This window comes from Lissotriton helveticus, chromosome 7 (assembly GCF_964261635.1).
Source record: "Lissotriton helveticus chromosome 7, aLisHel1.1, whole genome shotgun sequence".
Classification (NCBI taxonomy): Eukaryota; Metazoa; Chordata; class Amphibia; order Caudata; family Salamandridae; genus Lissotriton; species Lissotriton helveticus.
This window is the reverse complement of record NC_136068.1, coordinates 1,850,407,264-1,850,431,108: the sequence shown is the minus strand read 5'-3', so window position 1 is coordinate 1,850,431,108 and position 23,845 is coordinate 1,850,407,264. Positions and strand designations below refer to the sequence as shown.

General features: G+C 44.2%; 1 protein-coding gene across 1 annotated transcript in view; it reads left to right on the top strand.

Annotated features, from left to right (window-relative positions):
- Positions 1–23,845, top strand: part of LOC144767767 (killer cell lectin-like receptor subfamily B member 1B allele A) — a 231,582-nt gene that overhangs the window by 51,054 nt on the left and 156,683 nt on the right. Inside the window, exon 3 of the mRNA XM_078651149.1 lies at positions 18,457–18,542. Coding sequence (XP_078507275.1) covers positions 18,457–18,542 — 86 coding nt within the window. The remainder of the gene's footprint in view (positions 1–18,456; positions 18,543–23,845) is intronic.

Sequence of the window (23,845 nt, the reverse complement as noted above, 5' to 3'; positions counted from 1 at the left end):
CCACGAGATTGTGCTAGTTACGAGAGCATGACTAATAAAGAGTGCTGAAACTGAGTAGTAATTTATTTATCGGGATACAGGTACGTCTTTAAATTCTTCCGGAAACACAGATGACTGGAGATTGATCTGAGTTCTGGGGGCAAGGAATTCCAGAGTGTTGGGCCGGCATAGGCTAATGCACGGCCACCTTGTCTGTTTTTTTTTACTCTTGGTATCTGCAGGAGCTGCTGATGACTGGAGCGCAAAAAACGCCCCGGGATGTAGGGCTGAAAGATCTTAATCATGTACTTCGGGCCCTCCCCTATCATGCTCTTGTGAATCGTGCATAGAGTCTTAAATTGGACTCGCTTCCTCACTGGAAGCCAGTGAAGTCTCTTCAGCAGGGGACTGGAAGGAGTCCTAGCTGGAACATTCAGGACAATCCTTGCTGCTGTGTTTTGGATTACTTGCAATTTACTGAGCTGCTCCTCGTTAGCTCCGAGGAGCAGCCCATTGCAGTAATCCACCCTGCTGATGACCAGAGCCTGCACGAGCGTTTTTCTATGATGGTCTGGAATATAGGGGAAGACTCGTCTCAACATCCCGATAGCCCGGAAGCAGGTACCAGCAACCTGATTGACATGTCCCTTGAAAGTAAGTTGCTGATCAAAGAGCACTCCCAGGTTCCTAACAGAACTCTTGGGGGTGGGGACAGGGCCAAGCTCCACGGGCCACCAGTCAGATGACCAATATGTTGCCGCTTGTCCAAAACACATGACCTCCGTTTTCCCCACATTGCACTGCAGAGTTAGTTGACATCCAGTCTGCAATGGCTCTCATACCATCTGCAAAAGATCTTTTTATTGCAGATGTGAGAGTTTTAAAAGGGAAAAGGAGTTGGGTGTCGTCAGCGTACGACACCGGGGTGAAACCGAAAGATCTAGCTAAGTTGGCTAGGGGTGCCACATACACATTGAAAAGTGTAGGGCTGAGGCATGAGCCTTGTGGCACGCCCTTATTGAGCTCCCTTAGCATGGATTTGTGGGAGCCCAGCCTAACTTCTTGGACACGACCAGTCAGAAAGCTCCTCAACCAAGTCAGAGCTCCTCCCTCCACGCCGACCTCACCTAGGCGGTCAAGGAGCACAGTGTGAGACACCGTATCGAAAGCGGCGGAAAGGTCCAACAGCACCAGAATCAGGGAACTGCCCTCATCCAGTGCCATTCTGATGTTGTTGGTCACTGTTTGAAGGGCTGATTCTGTGCTGTGGTTAGGCCTGAAACCAGATTGTGAGTAGTCCAGGCCTTCCGTCGCTTCCAGATGTTGAGAGAGATAGGTGTTCACATGTCTCTCTGTAACCTTACCCAGGTGAGGCAGGAGGGAGATAGGTCGTAGATTGGAGAGGTCTGTCCAAAAAATATGCAACCACTCTATTAATGAATAGAAGAAAAAGGGTTGGAGTAAAGACACATCCTTGACAGACTCCTCGTGTCACCGGAAACTTTTTGGTGACTTGGTCCTGCATACCCCATCGGACCTGGGCATAGTTCTTATCATGAAGTCTTATGATTAAGTCCAACAGGTCCTTCGGAAGTCCCATTTGTATCAGAGCTTCCCACAATTTGGGTCTTGGAACCAAATCGAAAGCGGACTTCAAGTCCACAAAGGCCGCATAGATCACACCACCATTTAGGACCACCACCTTCCGGTATATTAGAATAAATCTTAAGATCTGGTCTATAGTGCTTACGCAGGGCCTGAAGCCGGCCTGCATGGGTGACAGTATTGACATTTCGTCCATCCAAGCTGAGATCTTAAACAGCACCATCCGAGAGATGATCTTTTGGATGGCGTCAATAAGGCTGATTGGACGATAGTTAGCTGCCTGGGAGCTATCACCCTTTTTGAATAAAGGAAGGATTTCCGCCCCCTGCCATGAGTCAGGTATCGGGGCTCCATCTGCCACCGCGTTACCAACTTTCAATATATAGGGGACCCATGCTGCTTGATCAAATTTGAAAAGATCTGAGGGAATACAGTCTATGCCGGGGGCTTTCCCCCCTTTGGTCATGCTTAAGGCCAGCTCTACATCTAAACGATCAAAGAGGGGAACTAAGCCCGGAGTTCTTAGCGGGGCCGCACACATACTTACTACACACATACTTGCTACAGGGGCAACTAGGGGACCAGAGTTGCTGAACTGTGCCCCAAAATGTGCAACCCATCCTTATTCCGCTACATAGTTGGAGGGGAGTTGAGACTCATAGGAATTTCCCCACTTAAGCACATGCCAGAACCTCGATTTGTTGGGGGATAAACTTGCTTCATAGAGATCTTGCCAATGTTTGTCGTCCCAGGCTGATTAAGCTTCCTTCTGGCACTTTTTATAATCCTGCCTACTCTTCCGTATTGCTGCACTATCGCGTGACTTAAGTGCTGCTAGTAGGTCTATATGGGCTTGGCGACACAGTTGATTGTACCACTTTCCCCCACCCAATGGTATTTGTTTTTTTTTCCGGGTTTATTAGGAGTGAGAGAGAAAGATTTCAAAAGTTTAAAAAGGTTATCATGTAACCCACAAATATCCCCGGGGTCAGTTGTATTCTCCATAGCGAGCGTTACCTCCATGACTTTCCCTGAGATTATTTTTAAGGTGGCGGACTCCTCCACAACCCTGCACCACTGTACCCTTCTTCTATTGTTCTCCAGAAACACATCTGCCGTGGCACATTTGTGCGGTGCTCCCTTCCGATGGTTACTATCAGGTGCGAGTACGAGTCTGAGTGCTAATGGATTGTGATCACTCTCGGGGCAATCCACCACTGTCATATCTACCAGAGAGGACCAGCACTCAGCCCTAATAAGGATGTAATCAATCCTACTCGTCCTATGACCATTGTCAAATGTATGCTTCCCGTGTTTGTCTGAAGGGGTACGCCCATTTGCGGCTCTCAGTCCCCATTCTAGGCAGAACCCCATCCAGTGGAAAGCTGCTTCTGTCCCCTTCTTAATAGATGCTAATTCTAGGGATGGAATCTTCCAAAGTTTGTCCTCTTCTGCCAGGAAGTCCATCTCATTTCCAAGGCATGGCTCGAAAGTGCAATTTATGTCTCCTGCCAAAATGATAAAGGGTTCCCTTCCAACTTGGTTAAAAATGTGCTCTAAATCATTAAACATACCAATTGGGCTACGTCCCCCCGGGATTCCCCGTACATAAACATTTATAACAACTATCGCCTGGGAGCCAGATCTTGAAAGCTTAATCACAAGGATGTCAGGATTTGTGGTGGGCACCTCAGTTATATAATAGTTCAATGACTGTCTTAACCAGACACATAGACCCCCTGACGGTCTACCCACTCCTGTCCTACGAGCTGGTTTATAATATTTTTAAATACCCATGGTGGAATATAGGGTCAATCGCCCAGGTCTCTTGGAAGATTAAGATATCCTGGTTATCCACTAGCTCCAGCCATTCCTCAATTTGTAGTTTACTACGTAGGCCAGCTAGGTTCCATGAAATAACTTTCAATGATGTTGGATGGTTGGCCAATTCCACCCGTCCGGAGGCATTCATGCTTGATGGTAAAGGGTCACCCTCTCCCTGGCTTAAAATAGCCTCTATTAGTACATCGTCCCTCCTAAGGTGGGGACGAATGTTATTAATTTCATCATCCCCACAGACAGCCATCCCAAATGCCATGCTTCTGCCTTGATTCCCTCTAGATGTATCAATCTCCCCATTTCCAACCTGGGGTACCATTACATCCTGGACCTCAGCCTTATCTGTTACCAAGCTTATATCATGATTACCTCTATATAAATCTGGCTCCACATTCCCAACCTGACATACCATTTCTTTCTGTGCCTCAACATTAGTTGGTACATTGTCTAATGTAGCAAAGACACCCAAACGATCTTGAGTGACCTCCGTATCAGAAAGTGACAGGTCAAGTCAATCGTTTGATTCCAATCCCGAAAGGGGTTCATATAAGTTATACAACTGTATGTTCCAATGCTCGTTAGAATTAGAGGGGTTAGAATAGTTGTTAGATGAAGGGAAATATCTGGGGGGCGTTGGCATAAGGGAGCAGGGAAGAGGTTATTTGGGTTTTTGGCTGGGCGTAAGAAATGTGGTGGACAATTAGCTAAATTCTGGGGATGAACATTTCTGCGAGTTACGAGATGATTAGGAGGAATAAACAAAGCCTCGGGATAAAAGTAACTCAAGTTGCGAGTTGAAACTCCCCCCTCACTTCTTCCTGGGTACCAGTCGCTAATATGTGTGACCACTCTATGGTCCTTAAAGTTTACGATCACAACATCCCCTTCAATGTCTTTGGGTCTGGGACCCACCCATTGACATCGTCTTACGGAGATTATATCTCCGTTTAGATGAGGGGGGAGGGGAATGTTTTTACGCAACCAAAAAATAACTTTGTTTTTAAGATTATCATTATATTCAATGTAGTCCTTAGAAATAGTTGGGACGCCTGTTAGAAGGATCACATAATTAGCAGACTCTGGGGGTAAATCCACTATATTCCTACGATTTGAATATACTCTTTGTGGTTTAACTATCCCCGGGATCATACTTGGAGCTTTAGTGGAAAAAGGCGGTTTATTAAGGGCTGTCACGTGCTTCTCTTTGGGTGGGTCATATACATCCTTTGGCTTAGTAGTGTTTGGGGGAGCAGTTTTACTATTGGATTTTAGTTTTTCCTTCTCTTTATGAGATCTAGTTATGTTGAGAGTTTTAGAGCTTGGCTGGCATTTTAACTGAGGCGGATCTTTAGGTTTCACGGGGTCAGGATTTGCACTTGGGCAAAAGGCTGCCAGGATGCAGTCCATTTTTTCCCCCAAAGTTCTGACTCTCTCTATGAGAGGGAGCATATAGGATTTTAGGAGCCGTTCAAACGTCTCCATTGTCTCCTTGGTGAATGGTGTTGATTCTCTTGGGATGGATGATGTTTGGGTACCTGTTAAGATATCCCTCTCTAGAAGGCCAGATGGTTTGTCTTTGGGGCCTACCAGAGAAAGGGTTATGTTCGAAAAATGTTCCCCTTTTTGTTCCCCACCTTTTCTCCTCCTTTTCTTTGGTGAAGAATAATGTACCCTCCGGGGATTCTTAGAGTTGACTTTGGTCTTGCTAACAGTAACTGATGGAAGTGACTCTGTAGGTGCATCAATGTCAATTGGTTGGGTAGAAAAGGTTGACTGGAGTTGTGAAACAGGATCCAAGCCAACAGGGGAGTTTAAATCTATAAGACAATTGGAATTAATAGAGAGGCAATTGTGGTTACCATCATTGGTAATATCAGATTGTACAGGGGTTGTACTGTGGTCTTGAAAAATAAGAGGAATGTGGTCGGTGCTAAATAACTCGGCATCAGTTTCCAACCTACAGGTATTACCTGACTCTAGGGAGATGGGAAACCTTTGAGGAGTAAACCGTGGTTTCTTTTTAAGAAGTTCTATTGAGAAACGGCGCTCTGCACGTTTCTCCGCTAGCAAAAGTTCTTTATCTATTTCTTTGGTTGCCCTTGCAAAATATTTGTCTAAGGGGCCGAGTATAGACACCCCAACGCTAGAGGGAAGGGAGTTAGACATTTCAGTGGGCATCCTAGACACTTGGGGCACCCCGGATTACATCAGACTATAAGCAACAGTGGAAGATAACCCCAAAGAATGGAAGTTAGGGAGTGGGCCCAGCCCAGCCTCCTGCAGCCCCTGACGGCCACAGACTGTCCCGCCCTTGTCACAAGCTCCTCCCGGGACACTCCCGCGCGCTCCCGCGCAGTGGTGTAGTATACCTGCTATACAGGGAGGGGAGATGATTAGGGGCGGGCGGCCAGGCAGGGAGAGCGGACCAGGTGGTGAGTTCAGGTCGTTCAGGGACTCCTGGGAAACGGATTCCCTGTGTTCACGCTCGCAGCCCTGTCGCCGTTGCAATCCACACCTTCCCTAATCACAGCGCTCCAGCGCTAGTCCAGGAACCAATACTTTTAAAGAGTCCACAAACGGCGAAGCGGGACCCGCGAAGCGGGTCCGGCGAGCAGCCATGAAATCCTTTGGGCAGATCGTTAAGCAGGGATGCGGCAGTCAGCTACAGCTCCTCACGACTAACCACCGGCAACAAGGTAACAAGGTAAACCCCGCTGAGTCCAAGGGAGTGGCAAGTTTTGAATGCTTCGTGGTCAGGGGGCGGGGCGGCCAGGCAGGGAGAGCGGACCAGGTGGTGAGTTCAGGTCGTATAGGGACTACTGGGAAACGGAGTCCCTGTGTTCACGCTCGCAGCCCTGTCGCCATTGCAACCCACACCTTCCCTAATCACAGCGCTCCAGCGCTAGTCCGGGAACCAATACTTTTAAAGAGTCCTCAAGCGGCGAAGCGGGATCCGCGAAGCGGGTCTGGCGAGCAGCTCTGAAATCCTTTGGGCAGATCCTTATGCAGGGATGCGGCAGTCAGCTACAGCTCCTCACGGCTAACCACCGGCAACAAGGTAACAAGGTAAACCCCGCTGAGTCCAAGGGAGTGGCAAGTTTTGAATGCTTCGTGGTCAGGGGGCGGGGCAGCCAGGCAGGGAGAGCGGACCAGGTGGTGAGTTCAGGTCGTACAGGGACTCCTGGGAAACGGAGTCCCTGTGTTCACGCTCGCAGCCCTGTCGCCGTTGCAACCCACACCTTCCCTAATCACAGCGCTCCAGCGCTAGTCCAGGAACCAATACTTTTAAAGAGTCCTCAAGCGGCGAGCAGCTATGAAATCCTTTGGGCAGATCCTTATGCAGGGATGCGGCAGTCAGCTACAGCTCCTCACAGCTAACCACCGGCAACAAGGTAACAAGGTAAACCCCGGGGATACCAGATTCACCGGGGGAGGTGATTATGATTGTTACCAGGCGAGAGATAATGGCCGAACTGAGCATGAGTCATCGCTGATGTCAGTATTGGTAGCGATCGGGGCATTTCATTCGCATATGGATGCACTGATACACAAAATTAATACGGGCCTATCTGAGGTGATGTTTGTGGAACCGGACCCTGCCCCACTGCAGGAACTGCAACCGGCTGCGATTTAAGCAACGGCCATTTTGATTCTGTGCGAAGACCCCGTGAGGAAACAAGTGTCGAAACCCTCGGTTGGTGCCTTGGAGAACTGTATTCCCGAGGTCATGAGCATATCGCTAAGCCTTCCATCATTGCTGACTTTGGATATATCGATTGACGTTCCCCTCCCGGAGACTTTTGTTGTTGACTGTTCTTCCACTTTGTTTTCATCCTTTCCCTCCTTGGTGACTGTACGATTGCGGGAAAAACTACAATGGGACTATCCATTCAGGAGGGAGCTTTTCTGTGCGGCTGAAGTTCTCGTGGACTCACAGACTACGAGTAGTAATGGACTGATTTTTGATAGATTCTTTTCCTCTTTGATTCTCTTGTTGGCATATTAGTCTTGCTGGGAGGGGCTCGCGTGATGGTTCGTAAGGGTCAAGGCTGAGATCGATTGACCGGGGCGGTTTGTTTGGCTCAAATGGGTGTTTGATCTGCAACTGTTGGACTTACGGGAGGTTGGGCTGTGTATTACGCCTCCCCCTAATTTTCTTCTACTATGGTCTCTGATACACTTGTATTTTTACTATAGGGGGTGCCTGTCTCCGGCAGGGGGGGAAGGGGGCTGGGAGCCCATACGGATATGCCCTCCCCCATTTTTTCTCTTTTCCATCTTCGAAACCTAGTTAGTTGGGGCGACAGGCACGCTGCTAGTTGGGGTTAGGCGACAGGCATATGCAGGGGTGCAGGGTGGGGGGATGGGTTTATTATTTTCTTTGTGTTTCCTTCTCTTGGTTTCTCTTTCCTTAGTCTTTCGTGGTCTTTCCTTTTTTAGTATAGTTGGTAATATATCCTGCTTTCTTTTAAATTCCAATGTCCGGTGGCCACGCTTCTTCTATTATCCTGATTATATGGTGTGGGCGGGATTAGATGGCCTGTGCTTAGACTGTCTCTCGATTGTATTGTTGCAATATCTGTTTTGGACTTATCACGCAGGCGCATCTGGGATTCTCCTGTTGCTCCAAGTCTATCCTGTCAAAGTATCTGTCCAATCTGTTAATGTTTTATGAATGTATGGCGCTGGATGTGTCCATTTCTTTTTTTTTGGTTTTAAAATAATAAAAAGATTTATAAAAAAAAGAAAATAATAACTAATATATATAATGTTATAATAAATTAAACATATACATATATAAAATAATATATATACTTACTCCACAGAGTGCAACAGTGGGGAAAGTGTTGGATAGTCTAGGGGTAAAAATTAATATTCCCACTCCAAACAGTGCAACAGTAGGGAAAGTGTTGGATAGTGTAGGGGTAACAATTAGTATTCCCACTCAAGTGAGTGCAACAATAGAGAAAGTGTTGGATAGCCTAGTGGTAAAAATTACTTTTCCCACTCCAAAGGTTGCAACAGTAGGGAAAGTGTTGGATAGTGTAGGGGTAAAAATTACTATTCCCTCTCTAAAGAGTGCAACAGTAGGGAAAGTGTTGGATAGTGTAAAGGTAAAAATGACTAATCCCACTCCAGTGAGTGCAACAGTAGGGAAAGTGTTGGATAGTGTAGGGGTAACAATTAGTATTCCCACTCAAGTGAGTGCAACAATAGGGAAAGTGTTGGATAGCTTAGGGGTAAAAATTACTATTCCCACTCCAAAGGTTGCAACAGTAGGGAAAGTGTTGGATAGTGTAGAGGTAAAAATGACTAATCCCACTCCAGTGAGTGCAACAGTAGGGAAAGTGTTGGACAGCGGAGGGGTAAAATTTACCATTCCCATTCCAGTGAGTGCAACAGTAGGGAAAGTGTTGGATAGCGTAGGGGTAAAAATGACTATTGCCACTCCAAAGAGTGCAACAGTAGGGAAAGCGTTGGATAGTGTAGGGGTTAAAAATAACATACTTATAAATTAAATACTTTTTGTAAATAAATAATGTTTTATTAATACTTTACCAATAAATTAATTAAAAATACCAATAAATTAAAAAAATACTTTAATAACATTAAATTACATCCCACCCTATTCCCCAATAAACACACAACCCACTCCGCATAGGACCCAACAATGCAGGAAATACAGAAACAAGTGGGGGGAAACATGGCAGCCGGCTAGCGGTGAGTCGCTGGTGTTCCGGAGGCATGCAGTGGAGGTTTTGGTTAACAGTTTGGCAGTTGCGATTATGGATATTTATTTTAAAAGCATTGAAGTGAGTATATTACTTCAGCAGAACTTACATGTTTTTCGGCTCTGGGTGGAGGCCGGGGACCCTGTAGCTGAAGCCCGGCGTGGAGTTAGGAGGCGGGAAGTGGAGATTGCAATCATGGCAAAGCAGCTGTGGGGGAGAGTGGAGCTGGAGCTACTCCAGGGGTGTCATTCGGCTGCTAGGGTTCTCTTCCGGGGGAGCAGAGGAGGAAGCAGCAGTAAGAGTGAGGGCAGGTGGACTGCGTTGGTAAAAACATTGTGAAACAGTCCCCAATTTTGGAAACAGCAGAGGTACAGTTACACCCCTTTTCTCAACCGGCTCAGGAGCAGGAAGTCAATGGTAAGTGCCAGAGGTCTGACAAAAGTAAAAAGTAAGTTGAGAGGATAGAGAGGGGCTGCAGTGCTGGTGAGACTGTCGGGGGCAGCTCCAGAGGAATTTCAAGATACATTCTAAGAAGTGTGGTGAGAGGGGCACAGTGAAATTCCCCGAATTGGTGGATTTCCCTCCTAAGTGCGAAAAGGAATGAGGGGTGAGAATGAAGGAGGTGAAGTCTAGGGGCGGACTGTCAAGTAAGGAGAACACAGTACATAAAAAATTGGCAAGAGGGGGCTCTTTGGAGCATAAGGTAAAGGTGACCCCAAAGTACTTCCGAAAAGCTTGGTGTTAAGGAGTAACCCTATGATGGCGGAAGTTGAGCTCCAATATAATTAACAGAAGCAAAGGAAAAATGATGAACTAAACAGTCAGGGGAGCACTGAGAGTGATTTAAATGTGGGAGTTTGGTCAGCACATCTAAGCCCAAATCATTTTCAAGTGTTATCTGTGGAGATGGGGGATGCAGTGGCATCACCGGAGGGTGAGGTATTTTCAAATGGCCCAGATGTTAGTTTAGAGTCTTCAGTTAAGTCACTTCTGGACAAAGGAGGGAACTCTTTAAATTCTGAAGGGGGCAGAGTGAGTTAGTGCTTAGGAGGTATACCAGAGTTGGGCAAGAAGAGATGGGTAGCGGGTTTAAACCCTGGGAGTGGGGATCCCTCCATGAGCGTGTTCCTTACTACCCTCACTTTAGAGATTTGAAATAGATTTGAGACTTCAGAGTTAAATCAGAAAAAAATCAGGACTGCCTGTGAAGTGTTAGAAAAAAAGATAGATGATTTGAGTGGAAGAACACTGGCACTAGAAGCTGAAGTTAGAGACCTCACGGAGGAAGTGCAGGTTAACAGGAAAGAGATTGAAGATTTCAGAGCAAAGGTGAAGGAGCAAGATGAAAGAGTGGAACGGTTGGAGAATTTTCAAAGGAGGAACAATTTAAAGATTCTAAAAGTTCCTGGGGGCAAAGAAGGAGGAGACGTTACAAGTTATGTGGTTCAGATGTTCAGAAGAGAGCTTCAATTGGAGGAAACCAAGGAAGAAATTGCTAGGGACATTCAAAGGATCCCTAGAGATCCTTTTAGGCTAAATACAAATCGAACCAAACCTAGGATAATTTTTGTTAATTTCCTCACTTGTACTCTGAAAGAGAAGATTTTAGCTAAGGCCTGAATAATAAAACATTACAAGTGAACAGAGTAAGAATTGTAATAGGATCGGATTTGTCGAGAGTAACCTCCAACAGATAATGGGAGTTAGGGAAAAGAATGGAGCCGCTAAGGAAGTTAGGTGCTGCCTGTCCCCACTTTTGTTTGATCTGTATATTGAGCTGCTAGCCAGGTATAATAAGGAGTAGTATTGATATATTGCCTTTTGAATTATTTAATGGCTGAATTAAAAAAATTGGGCTCTGTGTGGAAGACATTTTAATTTTTACAACTAATTTACCACACACTTTGAGGCGTGTCCTGGAGATGATGACTGATTTGGGGAAAATTTCAGGCTATGATATCAATAAGGATAAAACAGAAGTCATGGCTTGGAATATGAGAACAGAGAGTTTGAGTGCAAAAAAGAAATGAGATATCTAGGATTCAGGATCACCCATAATATTTCAGACCTTACTAAGGCAAATTTTGACAGGGTCAAGAAGGAAATAAGTGCCAGTTTACGGGGTTGGATGCATCTCCCACTAACATTATTTGGCAGAGTAAACTTAGTGAAGATGATAACTTTTCTGTTCGAAACAATCTCCCTAACTTTAAGAAAAGAGTGGTTCATAAAACTGGAGAGTGAAATCAGCTCTTTCATTTGGGCATCTAAAGGACCGCGGCTTGCCTTGAGAAGGAGGCTGGTGAAGGGGGGTTTAGTAATGCCCGATTTGTTGTTCTATTCCTGTGCATTTCTATTAAAAATGGTAGAATGCTATTGGATACCCCCACGAATGCAGAGATATGCAGGATGTTTAAAGAAATGTTGAGATAGAAAATGGAGCAGAAAGGGGGTTTAAGTGTAAATATGCTGATCCGAAATATTTTAAGAAAGTTAGATTAAAGATTTTAAAGGACATGGTGGAAATGTGGTACAAAATTATGAAGGCACTAAAAATTCCTTACTTTAGCCAGTTGGCCCTGATATGGGATGCACCAGGCTCTCTGGAATGGACTAAGGATATACTGGCTTTACCTTTAAACGAGGCGGGTATACTAAGGTGGAAGCAGTTATTGCCAGATGGTCAGTTAATTTCGTGGGGTTGGTGCGATCAGGCGATAGGTTCAAAGTTCTCAAGATTCAAACTCTTCCAGATCTAAAGTTGGCATTTGGCGTTGGGTGAAAAAATAGGAGATCCTAATGAACTTGAGGAAAATCTCCCCTCCAGCATTGTGTTCAAGAAGGAAATTGCAATGTGGTATTGGCTGATGCTTGAGATGAAAGACAGCGCTTTAACTTTACCAGAGGATCTGTGGGGAGGATGTTTGCCAGAAACCGTGCTGGAAGACCAATGGCAAGTCTCAATGTCTATGCTTTATAAAATAGTCATACCTGCATATCTGAGGTGGAACCATTTTTTTACTATGCATAGGGCTTACTGGACTCCACAAAGGTTATCCAAATTTGGGTCAGGAGGAGTGGTGGCGGGTCCTAAGTGTGGCAGTCCGAATGAAGATGATCTACACATGTTTATACACTGCCCGAAGATTCAGTCCTTTTGGGAGGCCATGAGTAATTGCCTGTCCAGTGTCTTAAATTTGCAAATCAAGGTAAGCGCTGTATTTGTTTTATTTAGAAGATTGGATCTGCAATGCATTGTTCCCAAAGACAGCGCAAAGCTGTTATTTTATGCCCTACTTTTGGCACGCAGGGCGATCTGTAAACTGTGGGTATCTCCCACTCCCTCAGTGGAGGATGGTTGGTTGAAATCGATGAGATATTTTGCTAAGTTGGATATTTCGGATCAGGGGAAAAGGAGATATGAATGTTGGAATCCCTTTCTGTCCTGGTGTGGTGGGTATTGGGGTATTTTGAAAAATGGTCCCATGATTAAGCCTTCCCCTGCCTCGGCTGGTTATAGTCGTCTCTGTGTGAGCAGGAGGACATGGGAAAGGGCTGCGGTGAAATGAAAGAGGAGGTCTAATTGAAGGGCGCTGTTTGGGGAGCCTTCACCTTGTTTCTCTTTTTACAGCGTATGAGGTTTGAAAACCCAGGGTTGGCATAGTTAGAAGAAGGGTGGAAACGAGGCAAATGAGGACAAAAAAATAATTTTACAAACAAAAAACACTCCACATAAAATTCTATCAATTAATAAATTAATAAAAACAAATTAACAATTAATAATTAACCATAAATTAGTTATTAATACCAGTAAATACAAATTAATATTAGCTTAATTACAATTAAATTATATCCCACCCGATTCCCCTATAAACCCACAAGCCTCTACAGAACTAAAGAGTAAAAATTAATTAACAATAATTAATAATTGCTAAAAATTATTATTGAATTTACTAACATTGCTTTCCACCCTATTCCACTATAAACCCACAACCCGCTACGGTACTAAAATGCATACTTTACTTTGAAAAGAATGACTAACTTCTAAAAATGTATACATATATTTTAAAAAACAGTACAATACTTAACAAAAAATATAGAACACATACATATAAAATACATTCAAAAATACATAACACTAATATAAACATCGATAATATTAACATCAATATTTTTGCTATCGATATTACTAACTTCGATATTAACAAAAATGATATTTCTTACCTTCAGGTCGATATTCTGGTCGTCAATATTCTTGATGTCGATATTATGTCCCCATGATATTTAAAACTCGATATTAATGTAGGTCGATATTAAAAACTCAATATTATGTCTGTGCACCATGCACAGCATAAGTAACTCTAGGGCAAAGTGTGGTGTACACTAGGTAAACCCTACTGATAAGAAGTGGAAGTACAGAAAATCAGACAAATGTCTATTAGGGAATCCATTCCTACAGAACTCTAAACAAAATAAATGTGTGTGTTGTTAAGGGCAGTGCAAAGATCACGTTAACATCACTGTACAGATGGAGATGCAGGTTCTCATATTTTCTTACCCACGACTGCATTTCACTCAAAATGTTGATAATGGAAGCCATTAACCAAATTTGTAATACTTCCCATTTCCACTCAATGGATGTATGATGTTACAACACAAACTATTACAGTGCATACTTTTACAACGTGGTTTTTACAACTGCAACTTCCATTACAACAAATGCTATTACAATGCAAGCCAATACAACACATGCACCATTACAATGTCATTTAGTATTCTAACACCGCTGGGTGCTTATCTCAGGGAAGGTGCTGGTCAGCGTTGCAATGGCATGGGTTGCAATGGAACTTGCGTTGTATTTGCTGCGTTGTAAAGGCATTGCATTGAAATGCCTGCATTGTAATGGATGTTTCTCCCACTCAATATGTATTGACAAGCGTTAGAAGATGTTATGGCTTTTGAAGTGAAAACGCTAAATATTCTGCTGATAATTACAGGCCTTTAGTCTTGATTTTATACAGGTGAATTTATGTTTGAGTGAAATCTTGTAAAAGAGCAACAGAGTAGCAGTACACCAGTAAATATAATGAGGACATTATGTACAATATAGTGGTAACTTAAACTGTCTGATTTCTGGAAGGAGTCTTTAATCAGTGGCGTTGGAGGAACATGAACTGTGGGATTCTGCTCTGGATTTTCCATTTCAATCTGAAATCAAATGAATTTAATTTGCCTTTGATTGCAAAATCAGGCTCTGCCTTACTCACACTGTGGGCACTCTTGCCATTTTGCACCCTTCTGATATAAAAGGGAGTCTTGTGTAGCCAAGGCTACTCGCCTTTGGTCAGGCCTATTGCAATTTTACACCAAACATAACATAAAACATGAAGATTCAAGGTGTGAAACGTCCATTGCTTGAGTTCCTTCGATTTTTGTTCAGTGGTTTGTGCAGGCGCGGTGTGTCCATTGGGGCGTGGGGGCGTAGCCCCTCCCACCCGCAGCTCCCTCGGCGCCTTTGAACTTAAGTAAAGTGAATCAGTTTACTTAAGTTCAAAGACTTCGAGGGAGAACTGACAATCATGTCAGTCAGCATGACGTCAGACCGCCCACCCCTTCAGAGTCTGAAGGGGATGGGCGGTCTGGCGTCATGTTGACTGACATGATTGTCACCAGGTTAACAGGGAGCAACACAAGTGCACATGAGTGGGGACGGAGGGCGAATTTTTTACCCGTGCCCACTCATGCGCACTTGTGTTTGCGCTTTTTTGCGCATGCCCACTGCGGGCAAAAAGTACCCTGTGCCCCAAGCTTGGCTGAGAGGGGCTGCCATTCACGACCAGTGCCAAGGCGCCAAGGGGAGCAGAGATGATTCAGAAATGGGGGTGGTGATGAACAGAGTGCCTAAATTAAGCAGACCACTCTTACCCAGTCCAAAGATCAGAGCTTGATCCATCACCGTTTTTTAGCTCACTGCACCATCCCAGCTCAGAACTTGGCTATATGCAAATTAGTCTGTTCCTGTCCCAGTGCATGAAGGGGAGCAGAGATGGCGTGGACTATGACCAGCGGTGAGGTAAGTTTTGCTTTTGTTTTATATTTAATTCCCCCCCCCCTGCGCGACATCCCCCCCACCCCGCTGCGAGCTGCGCCATGAACCACAGCAGTGTGCGAGCTGCAGGCCAGGTCACAGAGCGAGTGGCAGGCCGGCCTGCAGCGACATGAGAATATTCCCCCAACATGGTCGTGTCTGCGACAGATATGCACAATTTACGGGAGCGGCACTCCTAAACCCTCACAAAATATGCAATGCAGTTGGTATTCGCTTAGCACGTGCCTTCTTTAAGCGCTGCCTTGCTGCCCCGGTAAAAGTGCGTTGTGTCGTTGTTCTGGGCTGTTTGGAATAAGTGTTGGAATACATCTATACATCTACTGGCTGCCTTTGCAAATGTGTTGGCACGTGCCTCTGAGGGGCATATTTGTCAGACACCAGTGCCTCAATCAGCAACTGAAATGTAATGTGTTGTAGGGTTTCTGGAGTCGGCGTACCTCTTCCTGCACAGTGCCAGGAACCTTAAACATTAAAAAGATCTCCTTCTGTCAGCCTTTTGCTACTCAAACATATACTGTATACATACCAATTATTTGGTCTATAAATGCCATGAAACTACGGCCAAGATTTGCGGACTTTCTCTCAATGCAGTGGCGTGCATGTGTGAAAATCTGCAGACCTGCATTGAGCGAACATTAAAAAAATGTGCAACGCTGTGTTTTGGGGAAGTAGGGCAATTTTACCGTGGTGCTAAGCATTGTGCTATGCTATGGCATAAATACGAACCAGTGCCAAGCCTCAACCTATCATGAAATGTGCCGGGCTGGTATGAACAGATAAATGCCTCAGCTCGATTAGATATGGAACTGGGGTGGAGTTTGGGCCGTGTGGCTGCCTTCATGTGGGGACCTGCGCTTGATTATTTGCACTGATGTCTGAAGAACATTGGGGCATATTATCAAGAAAGGGCGTTACATTATCGCCGCTTTTATTGGCAGTTTCCTGCCGATAAAGCGGCGATAATGGGATTGATAATATGCTCTACGGAATTCCAATCGAAGCCCATGTTAGATGTCTTCACATCTAACATGGGCTTCAATTGGAATTCATAGAGCATATTATTAAGCCCATTATCGACGCTTTTCCTGCCGATAAAAGCGGCGATAATGTAACGCCCTTTCTTGATAATATGCCCCATTGTTTATAATCAGCTTTCTTTTTTGCACTGGGCATAATGGGAGAAAACAATTTCACAGCACATTGGCTAATCCTGCGCATGGGTGAACATCGATAAAGCTATTGTTCCTCCTTGCGTCACGACGGTCAGCATTTTCATTTTCTGTGTCAGGCACAATTGCGATTCTGGGGTTTCTAGAAGTGCAGCTGCTGTGTTAAAAGAAGATGAATTTTTAGTTTTCCAATGCCTCAGGAAGTTGTCAGGTTTCTTGCTTTCAGGAATGCATTACATTCAGAATGAAGTCTCTTTCTGTTTGGTAAAGGATACATTAACAAAGGGTACACAATTAGTATCCTAAGTTTGCACGACCGCTGCAGAGTGTGATGCCTAGACTTGATTTTAATTTGTAGTGTCATTGGGTGACCATAATTTACTTTAAATCGCTTGTGAGTCACAAATACATGTGCTGAATAATGAGGAATGTGACCCCTGGGCTTCACGGCCCGTGGGCATGCAAAATATTCTTCTGTTGAAGAACCTGGTTATTTAGAACCCAGCGGTGCCAGGGGACACACCCAAAGTCTTCGGATTCTCCTGTCTCAGACTACAGAAACTCATAAACTTCTTGGTGACGTCAAAGATCATATTTATTGGCTGAAGCCTGTAACAGAGATCCTAGAAGTACAACACGTTGTATGTTCTCAGGAGACTGCTCAATTTTACAAAGCAGGCCATCCTTTTTATGCCAAAAATCACATTCCAGACAAATACCTTACATTTACGAACTGTCCAATCACATACATCCAAATGAGAGGTATCGCATGAGGGTAAAACCCACTTTTCAGTCGCCCAGCCCCTGATCAATTATTGGTCGAACCCAACATTCTTCATCAGACAGGTCGATCGAACCCATAATAAAAACGGGCACATCCCCATCGTATAACGGACCATAAAGAAGGGAGCAGAGACAGGTGTGAGTAAGATAAGACATAGTTGTGTGCAATAAAGGTTTATGGTGTCCTGTGCCTTGACCCGTAATCTTGATCAGCTACTGAGAAAAGAACTGGCCTAACAAGTTTGGCTTCGGGCAACGGAGTCAGCTTGCCCAGGTCACACAGAAGTCAGTTAAAAGTGTACGTGTCCCAAGGACTCGTTCGGCCTTAGTCATCGGCCTATGTGAGGGCAACCACAAAATGGCTGCCGTACACAAAATGGAACCCAAGGGTTCAGAACGGAATCCCTGATTTCATGGTGAATCCATGACTCGATCATGACGAAAACACTCGCACATATTATACTCGCCATTTTCGGTCTGCTGATACCAAAATTGTCACGATATGATGACCTTTATGAAACGGGTTCAGGATTCACGGAACCTCACTGTTAGAACTTGAAATCCGCAGGCCATGTCGAATGCTATTACACAATGTTGCAAGAAGCAAGGCATTATTAAGATGCATGCAGGTGCACAAAGCCCATAGGCTAACATTGAAATGGCCGTGTGTATTTGGTGGACTTGTGACTACGCTCCACTTGCTCCACGTATCCATTGTAAATCAATCGAGAGTAACTCCCTACCCGTTCCTATATTTATACATTGGTATAGTCTAGTCTACTCTCAAACTACATGAAGTTAACCTAACCATTTGGTTCTGTATTGGGATTGCTTTATTAACCTTCCTGTTTCCACAAATTTGCTTGAAAATGCACCATTTGTCCACTCTTTGTTCAAAATTTTCTAGGGGTGAAATTCCCCCGAACCCCCTGTAGGTTGTTCGGGCTCGCTCTCTGCACTGGCATGCCGCAGTGCAGTAAGAGAATATTTTTCCGCCTCACCACTTTCAAATGTCACTAGCCACCACTGGGTTTGTGGGCAGTTCGTCACCATGTGACAGCTTCTATCTGAGGGCTCGTGGTTTCTAGTTCTTGTGCACGGTATAGAGAGCAGCAACGCAGCCAAGCAGCTCTGAGAGAAACCATTCAAAGCTCAGACACTTTGTTGAGAAGTCCAGTTTTATAAGTTCAACTATGGAATACGAGGAGGGTTACACCACTCTGCAGCTCAAGGGAAGGAGGAAACCAGAGGAAGAGGATGGATACACAGCTCTGCAGCTCAAGGGGAGGAGGAAAGCAGAGGACAGATGTGAAGATGTACAGAGAGGTGAGAACTCCCCTTATTCTTGCCACTTTTCATCTTTCTTCTAACATATGTAGATATATTGCACCCGAAGGGGCACTCAACATCATTTTTTTTCTCAAAGAGTCACATGAGGACTACAGATGTATATTCCAATCAGGGAACCAACTTAGAGCAGTAACTTCCATGGAGAGGATTTAATTAGGACCCTGGATTTCCAAAAGCATACCCCTTTGTTATGGTTTATTTTATGGCTTTGAAATATCTCTAATGGGCTACAAAACCTTCAAAGGTATGGCAACTAGAACTCATGTTCTGGGTGCTACTATTGAAATTCCTAATGCAGTGAACACCAATGGTGTGTGTTTAAATTGGGAAAATAATTTCTGCTTGTACATGACTGTTTTTATGGCAGAGGTGTGAATTTTGCTGTTAGAGGACTACTCTTTGTTATGTATAGCCCTGTAACTATAGGACAGTATTTAAATATAACCCTACACAAAACTGTAACTGAAGTGAACAGAGGAAGAATATTTTCAATATTTGTAACATATGCATTACACTCTTACTATGGCCCATTATCAAAGTACCAATGATGACAAAGGTGTACCCTTAGGCGAATGGGCTTTGGCTCCATCACTACATCGCCTCCCCCATGACGAATAGGGCTTTTTAAAATGTATTTTTCACTGTCCATTAGTCCCCAAGAAATATAAACCACCATCCCTCATATAGAAGGTGTTGTATGGTGTCGAGCTACCCACAAACGACTCAACAGCTATAAATGGAAATCAAGCGATGCTAATTTCCGACCCTAAATATTAATGTTTTAAATTGTGTCATGTGTAAATTTGCAACAGGCCTTACAGCAGGCAAATAGCCTTTGCTACATAGGACTCACTTTGTATCAGAATCGTTCAGAATGGCTGACGACAAGAGTGCCCGTGGTATAAGTAAAGCAGAGCATAATTTTGAGTGACCTGGCGATGTATTCACCCACTCTAAATCAGGTGGGCAAACCTCTAACAGCCCTTACTCTATTGGGTATGGTGTTGACAGAGTAGTCTCCGCTGTTGATCTAATGAAGGTCCGCCCATCTCTAAATAAGTCGGGTGGACCTTCACTTTGGCAAAGAGAGTTCTCCGTTGCCTTCGTGATGGATGTCCCAAAGTCAATAAAGAGCATTTAGCTATTTACTCTTAAAAATATCTTGCACTGTGAATGAGACAACACTATTCACTTAGGTCTACCCCATGCCACTGGGCCAGCCAGTCCATTAGTAGCACATTAGTCCAATAAATCACATCTATATCACAATGTCTCCTCCAACTCTCTCCAGATGGTACTGCCCGAAGCTTGCCCACAGCCTTTTAAATATAGTCCTCTTTTCTGGCATGAAAATTATGGTTCTATGTGAGCTTTTCATGGACAATGCATAGGGCTGTGACAGGAACATAGTGGGAGCCCCTTTAGACTACTCAAGTCAAAAGAGAGAGAATATATTAAGGAAATTGTAACAACAAGTAGGACACCCTTATTTAGAGAGCAGGATAAACTGGAGTTATTTCATAGGTTCTATACCTCTTTGTACACAAAAGGGATCTATTCAAGAGAGGATTTATCTGCACTGATAAGAGAAGTAGAGGTTACAAAAGCGATAACAGCGCTTAAACTTAATTTGGCCTTCAGACCAATTTGATTTCTTTGCTGATTTTTAGCTGAATACTTTTTTACTTTACAGTGTTATTATGAGTTAATGTCCTTGGAATGCTAATATGAGACCAGAGATTTTTTTGTTGAGAAAATGTATATTTGAAATCTGGTTCCAAATGTAGCATCCCCTAAAGTTTATCAATAAATGTTGTTGTTATTGACATTTTGTGTCAAATTGAGTAAAGTGCACCTATGACGGCAAACAATCTGTGAGTACGACCAATATGGCAGAATTTCTGTCATTATATGTTTAGGGTTAGATGTGGGAAAGCTCGAGTGTAAGGGTGGCTATCCATGGAAAATTATTGGAACATATAAAAATATGTTTGTGGGTACTCAAAAATAGTTTGTGGGAACATTTCAGCTGGAGAAATACATACAAGGCTGACCCCCCAGATTTTTGCGATTTGCAAACAAACGCAAAATCGTCACATTTTGTACAAATGCAGCGATTTTTAGAAAAGTGCTCACAAAATATGCAAAAAAAACTGGTGTGGAAAACTGGCAGCAGAAGTGATCAATTCCTCCTGAGCAATTAGCCTGCAGGCCACCTCACACCTTTGCGTGCCCCCTGAGGACCCTGCAAGCCACTTGAAAGCTCAAGTCTGCAGTGTTTTTGTGACAGACACATATTTTTTCCACCGCAAAAATAATGCAAATTTTCAGGTTTGGGCTGCAAATTTTGCTTTTTTGCGGCATGAAATTTGCGCCCATAGCCGCGAAATCATGGGGGGTCTGATAAGGGTTGCTCCCAGAAAGGCAAAAGCAATAATGCTTCCAGGGCAGACATAGCAATACAACTCCCCCAAATTTCATGGAGGTACCTGGGTATGGGTACCTTCAAAACACCAGTACTCCATCTTGTAGCACATTCTGAGACAAATATTCCCACTTATTGTAGTCACCTTTGTGGTAGGAAGGGATGTAAATGCTTAATGAGTAACTGTGTCAATGTAGCAGCAATGGAACTCAAGCCAAAATAACCAAAACCGCAGCAAAGTGTGTGAAGAGCTCACGCTGACCGCTCATACATCCTGTCTAGAGCGGAGAGCTGCCCACACAATGCCTCTGTTCCATTTGAAATCTTTGCATCTAACACGACTGGCGTCCTGGTACTTAAACCACACACGGCCTCCTGTACGTGGTCACCACCAGTGATAGAACAGCGCCCCCTTCAGAATGCTAGTGGGGCAGCACCTGTGTATGTGACACACTGGTGAAGTGGGCTCAGGGCCCCCCCTGCTTCCTACATGGCTGGAATGGCGTCAGTGAATGCCAATCACAGTTCAAGGGATGAGAGTCAGAGAGAGGCTTGGGGGCCTCTGTTGTGCTTTATCCTGTGCAATACAGTAAATCCAGAGAAGTGCAAACTTTAATTGTACTGTATGTATTATTTGCATAGTGAGACTATCGCTCCAAGGGAGCATCCAGCGCTGGGCAGAGATTTAGACATGTTAAAATTTGCTGAGGTTTATTGCGGGGGATCAAATCAACGAGAGGCACATGGAATCCTGGGCTGCAAAAATCCAGGTTTTCAGTAATTTCCTAAAGCAAGGTTCTGCAAGCGTGGATCAGAGATGGCAGGGAAGCAAGTTCCAGGCCTTAGCCCCAAGGACGTTATTAAACAATGGGGTAACCCAGTTACTTGCAGAACCTGGGGATAGATACGTTAAACATGCAGAGGTTCTGCCACAAAAGCAAAATACAATACGCTCTTCTTCTGTCTCCTCATAAGGTAGGACTTCAATAAATGGAAAACAAAAAAAACATTATTTGAAAGGATCTTTCTAAACACTGTTTTTGCAAAACAAACCAATAGCACCAATTGAAATGTGATTAAAGTTTATAAGAAAACTATCTTATTTTTGAAAAAGCACAGGACGTATACACACAAAGAAACAATTTATCAAACTCTGCTTTTTGCATAGGTGACACACATGGGAAGTGAAAAGAGAGTGTTTACACATACATCACAATACAATTGAAACATAACTAATACCATATATAACAAAACATACATTTAGGCACAGGGTGATATTCGTGATGAAAACACCCTCAACATGACCTAGAGTTTATCGTTTGGTGTGTGGTGGTCAGGTTGGGCTGCAACGCTTGATTTATAAATAAACGTCGACGTTTCGACCCCTTTGGTTTGTGTGAGAATAAATAAAGACCATTATGGGGTCTTCATCCGGACTAAAACAATATCTGTGAATTGCCTGCATAGAAGGAGAAATGAGTGTACTTTAAAATTCTGTGTTTAGACAGCGGATTAATGTAGTGATACGGGTGAGGACTCTAATTCTGATCTCACCTTGTGTGGTGGTTCCAAAGGAATACCAAGAGAGTGAACCTTGCTGACAGTGCAAGGCAAACTGCATATATATTATAGAGATGGAATCCTCCTATCAAAAATATATATAAAACAGTAAACACCTTATTGTGGCCAGAAAATACAAAATCAATTATATAGGTTGAAGCATATCCAAGAATGGAGAATACCTTGGGCAAGAGTTTATTCTGTCTCCAATATAATCTCACTGGTAAATATAATCCAGGACAAAAGGCACAGCATGCTTTTAAGGAATCTACAAAAATACATAATTCACTTGCACTCTGCGCCGTTTTATGACATCATAGTGAACGTGCGGGGTGGCTAACCAGCCCAAAGAAAGCGCCCACAGAAGGAGGTAACATCTCACCTAACCCTAGCCAAGGGAGTACCGCCGCTAACTGCGCTGCCAGCTCTGGAGGTACCTGACCAACCACTGGAGGTGCTTCCACTAGTATGGGGGATCCCGTGCCGGGTACCGAAAATGGTTCCGGGGTAAACATGGGTACCATCGGGACTACCGCTGGAACTACGTGGGGCACTATGCTTGGTGCTGATGCCGGCAAGGCCATTGCCAGTGTTACCGGCACCCCTGTTGGAATTATAAGAGTAGGCATGGGAGCCACCGATGGCGTAAGCCCTCCCTCAGGGACCACCTCCGTAAGCCCTCCCCTCTCCCTGTTACTTGGGTACCCGACCTGTGGTAAATAAATAATTAATTACCGGTACTATTTTTCTATACATTAACTAAAACAGATAGCTCAATAAATAAGAGGCAGGATCCGAGGAATCTGAGTCAGAATGGCTTTAATCGGATGGCTCGAGCCTAAAGACCATAAAGTGGCATGCAATGGACTGGAATGGCAGCTGCAACGTCTCATCAACATTACATAGTATATATAGGAAAACATTACAATTGCATTGAATACAGTAGGCGTAACAAGTGACAAACGTAAGATAAGAACACATGGGCGTACAAAGAAGGCGTGCACAGGGCGTGCACGTAGACATGTGATGAAAACGTCACAGAAGTGTCATAAATGGGTGGATACATGGAGGGGGCTACCTGGGCAGCTGGAACCTTTAACCTACTGGTGCGCGCAAACGGGCCATGACGTGTAACTAGGGAGAGCTGGGGGCTCTGACTTCTGCACTAGAAGAGGAGACTAAAGTCTGGGATGTCAGGACGACATGTACCTATAGCATATCTGATATCTGGTGTTTGGAGAACATGTTGATAGAATCTAAATGTCATCAGGGCAGAGGCTACTTGACACTAAGG